This window comes from Oryctolagus cuniculus, chromosome X (genome assembly GCF_964237555.1).
Source record: "Oryctolagus cuniculus chromosome X, mOryCun1.1, whole genome shotgun sequence".
NCBI lineage: Eukaryota > Metazoa > Chordata > Mammalia > Lagomorpha > Leporidae > Oryctolagus > Oryctolagus cuniculus.
Window position 1 is genome coordinate 73,411,383 of NC_091453.1, and position 18,549 is coordinate 73,429,931.

The following is an 18,549-nucleotide window of genomic DNA, read 5'->3' on the forward strand; positions in this document are numbered from 1 at the left end:
AGTAAAGGGAGCAGGGAGGAGGTCATGGAAGCCGCTCCCTCTGGCTAGAGGGAGCCACGTGTTCCCTGGCACTCCAAGTCAGGTTGGAGCGCTGAGGATAACCTCAGGGCAATGAGAAGAGCAGGTACTGTTGACTGAATGCTTCCCACATGCTAGAAGACACTATTCTAAGTACTTGCGGAGCGTTTTCCTCTGTAGTCTTCACAGCAACTGCAGGTTTCTGATTTCACACGTGGGGCGACTTGAAGAAGTTAAGTCACTTGCCTGAGATCACACAAGCAGAAGGTGATGGAGGTGGGGCCCGACCTCAGACATGCCTGACTTAAAGGCCTGTGCGTTGAACCTTTGCACTTTTGTAGGTCCCTACAATGTCCTAGAGTGCGGATTAATTGCTTTATAAAGTCTCTTTGTAATACTTACAGATCCCTTATGCATGCACTGGGCTGGTTATATGAATGAGCACGTTTGAATCTCCCAGTCACCTCTAAGATAGGTCATCTTATATGACAGACATGGAAGGAAATCGAATCTCTGAGAGGTTACCTAGCTGGTGAGTGTAGATTTAGCTCAAGTCTGTGAGCATTCAGGGCCAGCATTCTCCTCCTCTGCCCCTGCCTTGCTGCCCTTGATAAAGCCTCTTTGCAGTTTGCTCTGTCTGGAGCTGTGGAGACAGACATCCAGTACTGAGCTTAGAAAATGCCTGTGCCCAGGAGCCCTGATTTCCAAGCTGATGGGCCATTTTGCTTTGAGACTGGGAGTAGCCGAGGGAAGAAATGACACACTGGGCTCTGGAGAGTGTTACTTCCTAGCACGAGGAACATTTGGATGGAGAAGCGAATCTCAGATGGCTTTTACACACATTTTCATTTTCACCTCTCCCTCTCCTTCCATATTAGGGTGAAGGTTGCCGAACTGTCCCCCTGGCTGGACATGTGGGGTTTGACAGCTTGCCTGACCAGCTGGTGAATAAGTCAGTCAGCCAGGGCTTCTGCTTCAACATCCTGTGCGTGGGTGAGTATTTCCATAGCAGGAAATTCTATTACAGAATATGGATCCTTAATGGCTGGATGTGGCTTTGCAGGTAATTAGGTTAAATAATGTGTCATTCTGATCTGGTTGGAAGAATGTGTCCTCCCCTCTTCTTCTTTTAGCCCTCTGCGTCTTTTTAGTAGCAGTGGTTGTTACCAGTTGCTCCTTGGCCAGATCAGAATATGGGGCCACACTTTGGGGGAAACTGAACTATATGAAACTCAGTGGACATTATATAAGGGAGCTGGCTCGCTTGGTTACCGTTAGTAAGTTCATTTTGACTACAGAAGACAAGATGCAGGGCAGAGTTGAGAGGGAGGTGATGGCTGAGGCCTCTGCATCTTACGCTTGGTACAGTTTGAGCTCAAGTACAGAGTTCTTTTATTCCTCTTGCCTAGATCTTGACTCTGAACTTGTGGGAACCTCATCTTAGTCTCCTCTGTGTGCTGATGGAAGCATACAGAGTTCAGTGATGTTTGTGAAATGGGATGAATGGGTTAACCCCATAGGAACCACTTATTATACTTCTCACATGCTTTCTCAACATTAGCTCTTTTTAAAACATTTTTTTTAATTTTATTTATTTATTTATTTAGTCAGTTACAAAGAGAGACAGAGCGAAAGGTCTTCGATCTGCTGGTTCACTTCCCAAATGGCCACAACAGCCAGAGCTGGGCCGATCTGAAGCCAGGAGCCAGGAGCTTCTTCCAGGTCTCCCATACGGGTGCAGGGGCCCAAGCATCTGAGCCATCTTCCACTGTTTTCCCAGGCCATAGCAGAGAGCTACATCGGAAGAGGAGTAGATGGGACTTGAACCGGTGCTCATATGGGATGCCGGCGCTGCAGGCCAGGGCTTTTAACCTGCTGGGCCACAGTGCCGGCCCTAATATTAGCTCTTTCAGTCCTTACTAGACTGTGATGTGGCAGAGAGAGTAGCATTCACGTCTTCATGGAATAGATGGAGACCCAGAGACTCAAGGAGGGCAAAGGTTTTTATCTGAGTCAACACAGAAAAAATGTCAGAGCTTTAACAAGGACCCAGATCTGGGAGACACCTTGTCCCTCCCACTGCTTCTCTTAACTGCTGCCAGCAACATCTCTTGAGAACACGAAAGCACTTGGGAAACCGTTGAGCACCGATCAAACAAGCATGAGGGACAACGGTTCCTTGACACTCTATAAGACTCTGTCCTTCCACCTTAAAAATTTCAAATTTGCAAACATAAGCATAGCATATAATTCTTACCCTACTGTGCAGGCAAGCATACCTGCATATTTTCAGTGGCCTCCTTCCAAAACTTAATGATCATAAATACTATAATAAAGCCAGTGTTCACACTGGCTGCCACACTCAAACGCTTTTGTTAATTGCCTTTTCTCATTTTTGTATAGAGTGTATGGGGCACTCATTCATGTTGTAGATCTGAGCCACCACTGAATTGGTTGCTTTACTCTTTCATGTACCCAGAAATTCTGTTTTCCCACTAAAGTCATTCATGTACTCTGACTCTTTATTTTGAATAAATGTCCCCAGCAGTCTTTTTCCAGGTCATTTTCTGTAGGAGAATCGCTGCACGTTCCAGGACAAGTAGGGAACAACAAAGCCACATGTAAATATGGATGACAGCCAGCCAGCCAGGCTCACTCACGAGCTAAATCCCCAGGCCCACGCCTCAGCTTTGGAACCTGTGAGGTGGAAATACGTGCTTCACAAGGTTACACATCAGGGGCTTGCACGTCCAAATCTGGGCTGTTAACCCCTCAAATGCTGCAGGTCTCACTCATGGTTATGTTGAGGTGCTATTAGAAGAGATATAAAATAGGGGCCGGCGCTGTGGTGCAGTGGGTTAACACCCTGACCTGAAGCACCAGCATCCCATATGGGCACCAGTTCTAGTCCTGACTGCTCCTCTTCCAATCCAGCTCTCTGCTGTGGCCTGGGAAAGCAGTGGAGGATGGCCCAAGTCCTTGGGCCCCTGCACCCACACGGGAGATCAGGAAGAAGCTCCTGGCTCCTGGCTTCGGATCAGCTCAGCTCTGGCATTGCGGTTAATTGGGGAGTGAACCATTGAGTGAAAGACCTCTCTGTCTGTCTGTCTCTCTCTCTCTCTCCCTCTCTCTGCCTCTCCTCTCTCTCTGTGTAACTTTGACTTTCAAATAAATAAATAAATCTTAAAAAAGAGAAGAGATATAAAATAAATAGAAGTCATAGTGATCAACATTAAGAACAAATGATACCACATCCAATATCAGCGCCACTGAGTCTCTGTTTAACCAACAAGGCCTCTAGTGTATTGCTGCTGGCCAATTTATTTCACCTAGTATTTGATGGCTGCAGTATTTCTGCACAAACATGCAGGAGTCACTTGGCATTCCTCCGAGAGTTCTGTATGTCCTGCAATCTGAGGAAGCTGAGGAGATGAGAAGTGAAGTGACAGACCCTCTCTAAGCATTAACTTTTCAAGCAAGTGCAGTTGGGTGGGCTGATAAGACTTTAATGGAAGGCTGTGGATCAGAATGGCTCTGTGGTGGCAAAGTGCAGGGTAATTTGACATGTGGATCACAGGTTCTTCCTGGGGCCCAGTGGAAGAGGCAGCCAAGTTCAAGGCAAAGCGAGGGGGAAAATAGCGAACCATTGTCCTCTAGCTCCCACCCAGACATTGCACAGCTGCAACGGCCTCAGTATGTACCTGCTGGGATGGGATTGCTCGGGCATGAGGACAGACCCTCTGGGAGGGGAGGCATAGGAAAGGGATCCTCTCACTCCCAAGGAATCACATCCTCTCTTTTTCTCGCCACTCGTCAAATTCCACTAAATGGCTGTCTCAGGAGCTCCCCTCTTACACCTGCAGGTATAACCATTGGAGAGACTGCCATAATTTCATTCCTCATCCCTGATCCAAAAAAAGCCTATAGCTCACGCATCCTGCCCTCTTGCTGTGCTTATAACCTTGTCATTGCTCTGAGAACTCGCAGTTTGGGGGGCCAAGGTCATGAATGGAGTACATCTGAGACTGCGGTCTTAGCCCAGCCATGGGGCTGGGTCCCGTTGCTAATTTGGCAAAGCGCTCATAGCCTGGCTGCTGAAGGTGATCTTCTCTCTCGGAGGACTTCCTGCGACCATACTTTCCTGCCTACTGCCTGTGCTTAACAGTCAGGTTTACTTCCTTAACTCCTGTTATAAAAAGATTCTATTTGAGCATAAAATACTAGGAGTCTTCAAAAGAGTTTGTGGAAACATGCATTATCTTCTAATTCCATTTGTCCACAAAATTTTTCGAATTAACTCTTGTATGTTTTTCCAAAATATTTTCTTTTCTGATAGGACCTTCTCAGTGTCAAGGTACGGCAGTAACTTGATTGTCAACAGAGGCCTAGGATATTTTTTCACGTTGGTATTTCTTTTGGTGCTGGGCTACAGATTGTAGTTCCACGCCTAGCAGAGTAAGTATCCCACATGCATATGTGCGTGTGTGGGTGCACACGAACAGGTGTATGTTGGGAACAAGAGAAAGGGAGAGAGATTTTTTTATGAATCCAGAGCCTAATTTATATGTAAGAGTACAAATAACAGAACCTACAATTATTCTTTTAAGAGGGCTAAGTACATGGGCATGAGCATAGTACAATTCTGCTTCAATAGATTCTCTAGGGCTGAAAATAATCACTAAGTGGGATAAAGTTCCCATCCTGTCCATAAGAAACAACCATATGCTCATCCCTTAGCTCTGGAAATTTCGACTATCCCCTGATTCTAGCCATAGCACTGGAGGCATCAGAGGACCCGCCAGAGCCAGCGGCAGTACAAATGTGCCGGGGCCTGTTGCTTTGCACTGCTGGGAAAGAGACACATCTGTCCAAATGTGCCAGCAACAGTAATGGCTGTGAGAGGCACAAAGGGTCATAATGATAATATTTACTTTGAAGCTGCTCAGGATTCCAGGCTCAACTGGGCTCTGTTGAACTTGGGGAAAAACACACACACAAGAGAATCAGGATTGCAGGAGGAGGGGAGAGGGCAGCCAGCATTCTGTCAAGGTCAAGGGTCAGCTGTTTCATCCCTCTGGCTCTGGGAAAGGTATCTGCTCACCCACTGAAGATAGGCTGATGGCTGTGGCGTGCTGGCCAATGGCTCACAGCCATCTTGGGAGAAAAACTGCTGTGGTTTGCAGTGTCTGCTGATTGCTATGGTATCATTACTCCCACCGTAGCTGATTTTTTAACAAACTGTTGCCATGACTTTTACTCTTTTTTTAAAAGATTTATTTACTTATTTGAAAGGCAGAGTTACAGAGAGGAAGAGAGAGAGAGAGAGAGAGAGAAAGGTCTTCCATCTGCTGGTTCACTCCCCAGATGGCCACAACGCCTGGAGCTTCGCCGACCAGAAGCCAGGAGCCAGGAGCTTCTTCCAGGTCTCCCACGTGGGTGCAAAGGCCCAAGCACTTGGGCAATCTTCTACTGCTTTCCCAGGTCATAGCAGAGAGCCTGATCAGAAGTGTGGCAGCCGGGACTCGAACCGGTGCCCATATGGGATGCTGGCAGTGCAGGCGACGGCTTTACCCGCTACGCCACAGCGCCGGCCCCTGTAGCTGATTTTAAGCTACCAATATGATATCACTACACATGGGCATGGGAAAAGATGCAGGACGTGGGAGGAGCTGGCTCTAGTACACCAGCGTCTGCCAACCCTCTGCAAGATCAGGAAAGAGAAAGGGCGGGGCCACCAAGCCAGCCATGACCTCCGCCCTGTCCTTAGGCTCCCCTGGCCAGCTGGAGTTCCTGAAGTGTTTCCTTTTGGACACCTCCCCATTGAACTCAGAGACATTTTTCTTGGTCTATTCTAATACTCACGGAGCTGGAAGAGACTTTAAGTCCATGAAAACAGGAATTGCGGCTGTCTTGTTCGTTACTGTAACCTCAGCCCCTGAAACTGCGCCTAGCTCGTCTTAGTGGCTTTCTAATTACTTGTTGAATGACCAGATGAACAAACATATGCCTGTGGAACTTGCTAGAACATATTGGTTGAAAGCATGGGCTCCAGCATTGCCTGGATTTAAATACTGGCTGAGCTACTTATTAGCTCATGTCCTTGCACCAATTACTTCCTCCACGTTTTATGGATGAGGAAATCCAGGTGCAGAGAGGTTGAGGAGTTGGTGAGATTCGCACAGCGAGTGAGGGGCTTGGTTAACCCACCTGTAAACTGAGGACAAACCATAGTATCTTCTGCTCAGGCTTGTTGTGAGGCTGAGTAAGAAAATACGTGTCACTTACTGACAGCAGAGCTGGTATGAAGAAAGTGCTCCATTAAACAGCACTCTCCTTTTACGGAGAAGAGACTGGAACCCAGAGAAAGGAGAGGGCTCAATGCAGATCACACAGCAGTTTCCTGAAAACCCAGCCGGGGCTCTTCATTTAATCACTTGTAAGTGACTTTTATGCAGTCGCTTGCATACGGTGCTGGAGAAGGCCCCTGTTAGCAGCCCAGAGGAAAAGGGCTGAGCTTTCCTTTCTTACAGTGCTTTTATTTTTCTTAAAGATTTATTTATTTATTTGAAAGTCAGATTTACACAGAGAGAAGAGAGGCAGAGAGAGAGAGAGAGAGAGAGGTCTTCTATCCACTGGTTCACTCCCCAGTTGGCTGCAATGGCCAGAGCTGTGCCGATCCGAAGCCAGGAGCCAGGAGCTTCTTCTGGGTCTCCCACGTGGGCGCAGGGGTCCAAGGACTTGGGCCATCTTCCACTGCTTTCCCAGGCCACAGCAGAGAGCTGGATTGGAAGTGGAGCAGCCGGGTCTCGAACTGGCGCCCATATGGGATGCCAGCGCTTCAGGCCAGGGCATTAACCTGCTGCGCCACAGCGCCGGCCCCTTACAGTGCTTTTTTAACCCAGGGTATGGAGCCTGGAGGTCCACGTTGGATTGTCCCAGGGCACATGGTTTGAAAAAGCATGTTTCATATTATATGTTTTAAATTTTTTTTAAAAGACAACTGTTATATCCAGGATACCATCTCCATTAAGCCAAGCAGCATGAGGTTCTCTTGGCTGGTGTGAGCTTGGAAAGGTTAAGAAGTCCTCTGTCCACTGGGAGGAGCCCTGGGGGGGGGGCTGGCGAGGAGGAGCCAGAAATGGAGCCCTTGGGACTCCTCGGGTTTCCTGCTGCAGTCTAGTGGCCAGTTTCCCTCTTGCTTGCAGGGACTTGGAATCTGCCGACCTGATCCCAGTTAGGCCACTTGTGTGTATGCCTTTCCCCCAACACTGGGCCCAGGGCAGCTGCAGGAGGGGCAGCACCCTAGGCTCAGGCATTGGCAGAGTCGCCCTCCCCGCTCCCAGTAAAGTGCAGCGGGAGCCCTTGGCAGCCAGAGGCCAAGCTCGCTCCATTTGCTGCCCTCTTTTAGCATTGCCTTTAGCACCATTTCCCTAGTGCCTGCCACTTCTCTCTGCAGACATTCACTGTTGGGCAGCTGACTTCCACAGCCCTTTTGTGCCGGCAGGCATCTGGGTGGTCATTGTCCCGCCTGTGCCTCCCTGCTGCCTGCCCTGCCTGTCCTGGCTCCAGTTCTCCAGCTGTGCAAACAGGGTGGATCCTTGGCTCCACAGAGCTGCTCCTGAGGCCTGCTGTGTGACCCTCAGGACTGCACGAAGATTCTGCCTCAGAGTTCCTAGCATCAGGGAGCCAGCAAGTCTGCTCGGGGTGCTGGAAACCGCCCAGTCCTCTGTGGGAGGTGCAGGGCATTTAGCCAGGAGCTCCGGGACAGAAGAGCAGATAGGGATGTACCTGGAGGTGAGTTAGATGGAGGGAGCCACCTTTGGGCTCCTGACTCGGAGCTCCTGGCCTCATGTGCAGTTGAGCTGCATCCCCACCCTGGGCTGGGTAGAGCACGATATATTCTGTTGTGTGGCCAAGGCTGCCACCTCCCATGGCAAAGGCTCCCACTTCATCGATGTTTTCTTGGGAATCAAATGCTTCCTGTTCCTTTAAGGGAGGGGGGAAAGGGAGCCTCTTCTTGGAGAGTCTTTGCAGCTTATGGGCATAGCAGACCCTGCTGGAAACAGGATCTGTGTGAGGAACCATCTCCCCACACTCTGGCAGTGCAACACACTGCTCAGACCTGGCTGTGAATTGGGCTGGGGCCGGAGAGCAGGGCTGAATTACTGAGTGTTCTTGTTCTCTCTCTCTCTCTCTTTTTTTTTTTTGACAGGCAGAGTGGACAGTGAGAGAGAGAGACAGAGAGAAAGGTCTTCCTTTGCCGTTGGTTCACCCTCCAAGGGCCGCCACGGCCAGCGCGCTGCGGCCGGCGCACCGCGCTGATCCGATGGCAGGAGCCAGGAGCCAGGTGCTTTTCCTGGTCTCCCATGGGGTGCAGGGCCCAAGCACCTGGGCCATCCTCCACTGCACTCCCGGGCCACAGCAGAGGGCTGGCCTGGAAGAGGGGCAACCGGGACAGAATCCGGCGCCCCAACCGGGACTAGAACCCGGTGTGCCGGCACCGCTAGGCGGAGGATTAGCCTAGTGAGCAGCGGCGCCGGCTGTTCTCTCTTTCTGCACACACAGCTGACATCCTAGACACATTTGAAAGCACCTCCTGCATTCATAGCTCATTATTCAGGATAAAAAAAAGGCTTGGAAGATGCAAAGCTTTACACACCCAGAGAGCGGAGGGCAGAGGGAGCATTTCTCGTTTCTCATCATGCAGCTTTAACCCTAGCCCTGGAGCACCTTGTAAGTGTGTGCAATGGGTGCCAAGGGGGCATTTGCCAGGCCAGGAATTGTCCAGTGCAAACCTACTACTGACTAGAGTAAGAAGTTCAAGCTCAAGTTCCCTGGGCTGGGGACGTGGAGGGAAGAAGAGGGCTGATGCTGGCAGAATAGTAGGGCAGTCGATATATTCAAAGGGAAGTCTGGGGTGAATAACTACAGACTGCTATTTCTGCGATTCCTGAATCACTTGGGCTGGGTGAGGGGCCGATGTAGTCTGAGCTTATGGAGATGATGAGTGGTTTCAGTGCCTGGCCCAGTTTGCAGCTTCATATTAGATTCCTGCCCAACTCCCATGTCACCAACTTCCCTCCTACTCAGGACTTCTTGTGATGTCCCATTCCCTAAGATTCCTTGGCTCCTGGCAGTGCCTTGATAGCCCTTGGTCTCCAGAAATAACCTCCCTAACCTTCACCAGTCTGTCCCAGCCCTCCCCCCGCCCCTGACTCCTGTCCCTAGTGTGAAATTGAAGTCTTTTTGAAATTCCAGTCGTTTAATTTCTTAGTGTTCTGCAGCCTGTTAGTTAAACACACCGATGGCTGGTTTGTTTGAAATTAAAGGAGAAGAATAATCTGTGGCCTCCTAAGTTCCCATTAGCTAAAATACAGTCTCACTGAAAAGTCAACCAGGCAGGGAGGACAAGGCAGGGGCCCATGCAGTCTCCCCACTGGGAGACACAGAGTGCATGGACAGAGCCCTTCCTGGGCCCTCAGGGAAGTGGTGAGACAGGGGCTAGAGGAGAGGCCATGTGTTAGACCAGGGGCCAGTGTCTCTTCTGAAAAATTTAAATAGCTCTTTGATTTTTATTACAAAAACTATACACATTCCACTTAACAAACTAGGAAAATACAGAGAAGCATAAAGAAAGAAATGAAAACCACTTATAATCCCATAACCCAGAAATAAATTTTTAATATATATACAACTTCTGTTTATTATAGCAACAATGCTTTTCAAATAATGAAAATAATAGAAATAATGGAAAATAAAATGGTAGAAAATAGAAAAGAATAAAATGGGGCCGGCGCTGTGGTGCAGTGGGTTAAAGCCCTGGCCTGAGGCACCAGCATCCCATATGGGCACTGGTTCTAGTCCCAGCTGCTCCACTTCCAATCCAGCTCTTTGCTATGGCCTGGGAAAGCAGTAGAAGATGCCCAAGTCCTTGGGCCCCTGCACCCGCGTGGGAGACCTGGAGGAGGCTCCTGGCTTCGGATTGGTGCAGCTCTGGCCATTGTGGCCATTTGGGGAGTGAACCAGCAGATGGAGGACCTCTCTCTCAGTCTCTACCTCTCTCTGTAACTCTTTCAAATAAATAAAATAAATCTTTAAAAAAAAGAAAAGAATAAAATGAAATTTACTGTAATTCACTATCTTTTAAAAAACATATATTTATTTATTTATTTGAAAGGCAGAGTTATAGAAAGAGAGGGAGAGAGAGAGAGAGGGGGAGAGAGAGAGAGAGAGATCTTCCATCTGCTGGTTCACTCCCCAAATGCCTGCAGTGGCCAGGGCTGGGAAAAACCAGTTGGGAGCAAGGAACTCACTCTGGGTCTCCTGTGTGGATGGCAGGGAGCCAAGTACTTGAACCTTCATCTACTGCCTCCCTGGGTGTGCATTAGCTGGAAGCTGGAATCCAGAGCAGAGCTCAGAGTAGAGACTGGAACTGAGGCACTCCAATATGGAATGAAGATCAAACACATGCCCTGTAATACTTTTATTAGGTTTAGTCTATGATTATGTAAATTTTCCCACATCAATAAATGTACATCTGAAACGTGGTGAGTAATGACTTCTTAGTCACCATGTGAACGGACCATAATTTATCCTTTCTCTTTTCAGGAGAGACAGGTTTGGGCAAGTCTACTCTCATGGACACCTTGTTCAACACAAAGTTCGAGGGGGAGCCAGCCACCCACACACAGCCCGGTGTCCAGCTTCGGTCCAATACCTATGACCTTCAAGAGAGCAACGTGGGGCTAAAGCTCACCATTGTTAGCACAGTGGGCTTTGGGGACCAGATCAACAAGGAGGACAGGTAAGGAAGGCAGTGGGGTGAGGACGTTGTTGGTGCCCCTGAGTGGAGTTTACCACAGGGGTCAGGGAGACAGCACAGATGCTGGACCCCAGCTTGTCCCCAGAGGGTGTGAGCTGGCAACAAATGCCCCGCATACACCACCCCCACCCAGGGCCTCTGTCCTCAGTTCCGTTCCATATGTGTTGCCGAAGGAAGAGTTTCTTTGCAATACAGGAGGCGATTTCAACAAGTTCATGGCAAAGTGGAATTAAACATAAGTTTAATTTTGTTACAGAACATTTTTGAAATCCATGCATTGTTTTTCATATGCGTCATCTTCTGTGAATAGTGTGAAGACCCCGCCCCCTACACGAATGGGGTCTCAATTGTGTTCTGCAAACATTTATTGAGCTCTTATCTTGAGCCAGGTGCTGCCATGCTCTGACAATCTAAAAAGGAGCAACTCAGTCCCTGCCCTTGGGACTTGCACTCACAGGCAAGACCAGTTTTAAGCAAATAATTTCCATAGAGCGTGATTTCTTCTGTAAAGGATGTGGTACAAACAAGGTAAAGGACAAGTGACAATGAGAGCACGGAGGCGAGAAGAGTCGATTCCGCGTGGGGAGGTCAGGGAAACCTTCATGGAGGGCGAACTCCCTGAGCTGACTCAGCCAGACGAGGGAAGGAGACAAGGGCACTCCAGGCAGAGGTAACCGCTTGGACAAAGGCAAAGTGATGCGGAAGGTTCTGGTATGTTCTAGGGAACTGCAGTTTCTTCTGTTTGGCTAAACAGAGCCAGTTACTGTGCAGCTAATGGAGCATAAACTTCAGCCCCCCCCCCTTTTTTAAGATTTATTTATTCATTTGAAAGAGTTAGAGAGAGAGTGAGAGAGAGAGAGAGAGAGGTCTTCCATCCACTGGTTCACTTTCCAATTGGCCGCATTGGCCTCAATGGCCGAAGCTGAGCCAATCCGAAGCCAGGAGCCTGGAACCTCCTCGGGTTCTCCCACCAGGGTGTAGGAGCCCAAGGACTTGGGCCATCTTCTACTGCTTTCCCAGGCCACAGTAGAGAGCTGAATCAGAAGTGGAGCAGCTGGGACTCGAACCGGCGGCCCCACCTGCTACGCCACAGCGCCAGCCCCCAGGGCCCTTAAGTACATAAAGTCCCTTCTAAGACCTGTGATAATATTGTATTATTTGGGGGAAAGTCCTTATGTTGTATAAATATGAGGCCCTACAAAACCTGGGGCAGCCTGTGGGCTAGCACTTGGAGTGAACTCGAGGAAAGTACGGATGATGAGCCCAAAGAGGAAAGCAGGAGCCAGATCGCGGAGGGATTTAGACAATGTGTAAATATGGAGCTGTTTGAAGAGTTAAATAGAAAAAGGTGCTTTGGGAGAGTATGGAGATAAGCTAGAAGAGCAAGAATATCAATTAAAACACTAGTTAGGGCGCCGGCGCCGTGGCTCACTTGGTTAATCCTCCGCCTGCGGCACCGGCATCCCATATGGGCGCCGGGTTCTGGTCCTGGTTGCCCCTCTTCCAGTCCAGCTCTCTGCTGTGACCCGGGAGGGCAGTGGAGGATGGCCCAGGTCCTTGGGCCCTGCACCCGCATGGGAGACCAGGAGGAAGCACCTGGCTCCTGGCTTCGGATCGGCGCAGCGCCGGCCGTAGCAGCCACTTGGGGGGTGAACCAATGGAAGGAAGACCTTTCTCTCTGTCTCTCTCACTGTCTATAACTCTACCTGTCAAATAAATAAATTAAAAAAAAACACTTGTCAACCAGTTAGATCAAAGTAAGGGGTAAATTGATGCTGAGGTAGGGAAGAGGAGACAGAGTTGCTAAATATTGGGTAGATAAAACCTACGGGAGTTGGAAGAGACTTGGTGTAGGAATGTGAAGGCAAAAGAAAGCTCTAGAATGAGGCTCAAATTTTTGACTTCGGAAAGTGGACGAATGGTGCCAGGTGTTCGGGAAGAGAGGTCATATAAGGTAATATAAGAGACCAGGTTTTTAAATAATCGGCTTTGTTTTGGATAGGTTTTGAGTTTGTGCTCTCTGTGGAATATCAAGATAACACGATGACCTTCGGTGGTAGGCAGTTGAATACACAGAGTTGGAGTTCACATGAGGTCTAAGTTGGAAATACAGATTTGGGTTACTAAGGCATGAAGGATATGTTCCTACCGTGGACGCATGTAAGGTAGCCCAGGGAGCAGAGTAGAGTGAGAACATTGGGAGGAAGACAAAAACCTGGGAATGTTAAGTCAGCAGTTGGAGGAAAAACCATGCTGAAAAGGGAGGTAGGAGGTCCAGGAAAGACTCTGCGGCCCTGACAGTGTGGGCAAGTGAGGGGTGTGGCGAGGCTGAGAGAGGAGGATGTGCTAAGTCCTGGGGTCAGCGAGGGGGTGGGGGTCACACACCATCTGCCTGTAACCAGAAGTCACGTGGCTGTCAGGTGGGCGGTGATTCAGAAAAGGCTACACATCATGTGGAACAGTGTCCACTCAGCCTTGGAAGATTCTCTTGCTTCTGAGAGGAACCATATCCCAAATTTTCCTGTTTCTTCCTTAAAGCTGCAACAGCCATACTCATTTCCTTGTAATGAATACATCTGTGCAGCTTCTTAATTGAACTGAATTCTGTTTTCTGTATGAAATTCCAGAGTGACTTCTCTGCCTTTTATAGCCTTGCTTGTTGTGCTAATTGTGTTTCACTGAGAATAAATTGGACCCTGGCGGTGGAGGGGGCTTAGGGAAGGTAGGGTGCTTTGAGCTTAGCAGTTAAGACACCAGTTGGAATGCACTCTTCCCTGGGATCAAATCCAGGCTCCACTTTTTTTTTTTTAGATTTATTTATTCATTTTGAAAGAGTTAGAGAGAGGGGGAGAGGGAGAGAATCTTCTATCTGCTGGGTCACTCCCCAGATGGATGCAATAGGTAGCACTGGGCCAGGCCAAAGCCAGGAGCCAGGAACTTCATCCGGGTCTCCCATGCAGATGGCAGGAGCCTAAACACTCAGGCTACCTTCCACTGCTTTCCCCAGGCAATTGGCAGGAAGCTAGATGGGAAGTAGAGCAGCTGGGACATGAACCAGTGCCCATGTGGGATGCTGGCCTCACAGGTGGCAGCTTTACATGCTATGCCATAGCACCAGACCCTGGGCTCCACTTTTTAAATAAGATTTATTTTTGAAATGCAGAATTACAGAGAGAGAGAGAGATCTGCCATCCATTGATTCACTCCTCAAATGGCTGCAATGGCCGAGGCTGGGCTAGTCCAAAACCAGGAGCCAGAAGCTTCTTCCAGGTCGCCCACATGGGTGGCAGAAGCTCAAAGACTTGGACCCTCTTCCCCTGCTTTCCAAGGCACATTAGCAGGGAGCTGGGTCAGAAGTGGAGTAGCCAGGACTCATGGGTTGCTGATGTCACAGATGGTGGCTTAACCCTTTGTGCCACAACACTGGCCAACAGGCTTCACTTTTGATTCCAGATTCCTGCTAAAGCAGATCCTGGGAGGTAGCAGATGATGACTGAAGTAGTTGGGTCCCTGTTACCCACATGGGAGACTCAGATTTAGTTCTTGGCTCTCAGCTTTTGCCTAGTCCAGTCCTGGGTGTTGCAGACATTTGGGGAGTGAACCAGCAGATGGGAGATCTCTCTCTGTCTCTATCCCTCTCTGGCTTTCTGCCTTTCAAATTAATTAATTAATTAATTAATTAATTAAATCAGCAACAAAAATATTTATTTATTTATTTGAAAGTCAGAGTTACATAGAGAGAGAAGGAGAGGCAGAGAGAGAGATCTTCCATCCGCTGGTTCACTCCCCAGGTGGCTGCAATGGCCAGAGCTGCGCCGATCTGAAGCCAGGAGCCAGGAGCTTCCTCTGGGTCTCCCACACAGGTGCAGGGGCCCAAGGACCTGGGCTATCCTCCCCTGCCCTCCCAGGCCACAGCAGAGAGCTAGATTGGAAGTGAAGCAGCTGAGACTTGAACTGGCGACTATACGGGGTGCTGGCACTGCAGGCGGTAGCCCCACCCACTACGCCACAACGCTGGCTCCAAGAAACAAAATTTAAAAATTAAATTAGAGCCCAGGGGACATTTGGGCCAGAATATCTTATTTTTTTATTTATTTTATTTTATTTTTTTATTTTTTAAAATTTTTTGACAGGCAGAGTGGCCAGTGAGAGAGAGACAGAGAGAAAGGTCTTCCTTTGCCGTTGGTTCACCCTCCAATGGCCGGCGCGGCCGGCGCGCTGCAGCCGGTGCACTGCGCTGATCCGATGGCAGGAGCCAGGAGCCAGGTGCTTCACCTGGTCTCCCATGGGGTGCAGGGCCCAAGCACCTGGGCCATCCTCCACTGCACTCCCTGGCCACAGCAGAGGGCTGGCCTGGAAGAGGGGCAACCGGGACAGAATCCGGCGCCCCAACCGGGACTAGAACCCGGTGTCCCGGCGCCGCTAGGCGGAGGATTAGCCTAGTGAGCCACGGCGCCGGCTTGGGCCAGAATATCTTGCTTCATCTCAGCCGCAGGTTGCTCAGGAACTCCTCCATTGCCTTTTTCACCATTCTCTCAGTTACATACATTCAACATATCTGGCATTGGACAGTGCCTTGGTAATGATGGTTTAGGAGGACTGAACTGTTGCTGCCCCTTAGAGGCTAATCTATTGCTGTTACAGTTTTAAAGACCCTGTTGTTTTCCTGGTTACAAAAATATAATCCTGCTCCTAAAAATATAAACTCAGATACATAGAAATACACAGAAATGAAAAGCCTCCCTGAAATCAAGCTGGGGGTCCAGGAGTGAAGCAAGCTCTAGGTATCTAGTAAAAGCAGTGTTTTCTTGTTTTCTTTTCTTTCTTTCTTTCTTTCTTTCTTTCTTTGTTTCTTTCTTTCTCTCTCTCTCTCTCTTTTTTTTTTTTTTTTTTTTTTTTTTTTACAGGCTGAGTTAGACGGTGAGAGAGAGAAAGGTCTTCCTTCCATTGGTTCACCCCCCAAATGGCTGCTACGGCCGGTGCACTGCGCCAATCCGAAGCCAGGAGCCAGGTGCTTCCTCCTGGTCTCCCATGGGGTGCAGGGCCCAAGCACTTGAGCCATCCTCCACTGCCTTCCCGGGCCACAGCAGAGAGCTGGACTGGAAGAAGATCAACTGGGACAGAACCGGCGCCCCAACCGGGACTAGAACCTGGAGTACCGGCGCTGCAGGCGGAGGATTAGCCTAGTGAGCCATGGTGCCGGCCTAAAAGCAGTGTTTTCTGCATACTGTCAGGGCCATTCTAACACAGATAGGTCGCTGCAGCCGCGTTGGAACCCAGCATCAGAATGCTCTGCTTCATTCAGGGAACGCCTCATGTGGGAGACCTGGATTCAGATCTGGTCTCCCACCTTCACCTTGTCCCAGCCCCGGCTGTTGAGGCCATTTGGGGAGTGACCCGGCAGCTAGAGATACCTCAGTCTCTCTCCTCTTTCAAATAAAACCAATTTATTTTTTAATAAAGATTTATTTATTTATTCTAAAGTCAGAGTTACACAGAGAGAGGAGAGGCAGAGAGAGAGAGAGGAGAGGCCTTCCATCTGCTATCTGCTGGTTCACTCCCAGATGGCTGCACTGGCTGGAGCTGTGCTGATCCGAAGCCAGGAGCCAGGAGCTTCTTCCAGGTCTCCAACATAGATGCAGGGGCCCAAGCACTTGGGCCATCTTCCACTGCCTTCCCAGGCCATAACAGAGAGCTGGATTGGAAGTGGAGCAGCCGGGACTAGAACCGGCGCCCATATGGGATGCCGGTGCTTCAGGCCAGGGCTTTAACCCACTGCGCCACAATGCTGGCCCCCAAATAAAACTCATTTAAAAAATAAACTAGAAAGAGCAGTTAATAAGGCTGGATGGCTGGATTGTGAAAAAGCTACCAAAGAATGCTGGAAAGAAAGGAACCAAAGGGGAAAACTGAGGACAGGCTTGGGTTCAAATCTGGGTTCAAATCACATCTCGCCATTTGTTAGCCTAAGGATCTTGGAAAAGAGACTTAAATTTTTTATAGCTCAGTTTTATCACTTACTTAGTGAAGATGATGATGTTTCTCACCTATTTGGTGAGGATATTGATGTTGATAATAATACTTTAGGGGCTGGCGCTGTGGCTCACTTGGTTAATCCTCTGCCTGTGGCGCCAGCATCCCATATGGGCGCCAGTTCTAGTCCCAGTTGCTCCGGATCATGGTGAAACACACTAGTGTATGGCTCATGAAATACTTTAGTAATACCTGGCACAGAATAGCTACCTAATAAACAGACTGTATTACTCTGATCATGATTTTTATTGATGGAAGAATCAAGGGAGTGTTGTATCACGTAGCATATGAGAAGGCATGAGAAATGGTGTCTTGGAAAATAAGTACCAAAAAATATTCATTAGACTTGGCAACATGAAGGTCATTGCTATGTTTAGGAATAATAATTCCCAGGGTAATGTGGATAGATTGACGTGACTGTCCAGAGCATGGAAGTAAGGACATAAAGGTATCAAAATAACAAAAAGAACAACAGAACAGAAGAGTAAGTCCAAGATCAGACTCCTGTTTATGTGGAAATTTAGCATATGTAAGTCTGCAGGGAAACAATGGACTATTCAAATTGAAACTTGGAAAATAGGCCATCGGTTTAGGGAAAAAAAAAATGAGACCCTCCCACACAAACACCATTCACAAAAACAGATTTTCATCAGACTAAAACAGTAAGTTCTAAAAATATAGGGAGGAACTGTTGGATAATAGTTTTGTAGTTTGGGGCTAGTGATAGCTTTTCCAATTTTCACACAAATCCAAAGTCATAGAAGTGAAGGCTGCCAGACTTAAATTCATTAAAACAATTTTAAAAAAAACTTTGTACGTTGAAAGATACCAGAAAGGAATGTAAAAACAAGCTATATGCATATGGGGAGGAAATATTTGCAACCTATATAACAAAAGATTTTTCTAAAAGATAAAATGGGTTTCTACAAGTCACTGAGAAATAAACAGATAATTGACAGAACAGGGAAATACAAATGGCCAATCAGCACATGAAATGATGCTTATTCAGCTTCTCCAGTAATTAAGGAAATATGACAGGAAACAATGAAATGTGTTTTATTCATCATATTTGAAACAAAAATATGACATATGCCCACTGACATGAGGTCATTTCATGTTGCTTGGAGAGTACATTGTTACAGGCTTTGGAGGACGAATTTGGCAGTCTATTAAAATGGAAAGTGTGAGCGACTTAGCATCCAGTAGTTCTACTTTGAAACAAACAGCCCAGAGGAACAACTGTATGTGTTCATGAGAAGCATACAAAAAGGATGTTTACTTCAGCATTGGTATCAAATTTAAGAAATCTCTACAGGGGCAAATATTTGATACAGTGGTTAAGGCACCACTGGGGATTCCTGCACCCCATATGGGAGTGCCTGAGTTCAAGTCCCTGCCTCGATCCCAAAACCGGCTTCCTACTAAGGCAGATCCTGGGAGGCAGCAGGTGATGGCTCAAGTAGTTGAGTCCCTGTCACCCACAGTGGAGACCTGGATTGACTTTTGGGTGCCTTTGGTCTGGCCCATCACCAATTGATTTGAGCACCTGGGGAGTGAACTAGAGGATAGGAGATCTCTGTTTGTCTCTCTGCCTTTAATTATTTTTCTAAGAACAGATTTATTTATTTATTTGTAAGGCAGAGAGGGAGAGAGAGAGAGAAACAGAGATACCCTTT

The 18,549-nt window shown here is 48.3% G+C and overlaps 1 protein-coding gene across 9 annotated transcripts in view; it reads left to right on the forward strand.

Annotated features, from left to right (window-relative positions):
- The window catches only part of SEPTIN6 (septin 6), a 76,587-nt gene that overhangs the window by 15,312 nt on the left and 42,726 nt on the right, over positions 1-18,549 (forward strand). For all 9 annotated transcript variants that reach the window (XM_002720124.5, XM_008272933.4, XM_008272931.4 and 6 more), the window contains exons 2-3: positions 897-1,011; positions 10,627-10,822. In XM_002720124.5, the coding sequence (XP_002720170.2) occupies positions 897-1,011; positions 10,627-10,822 (311 nt within the window). The remainder of the gene's footprint in view (positions 1-896; positions 1,012-10,626; positions 10,823-18,549) is intronic.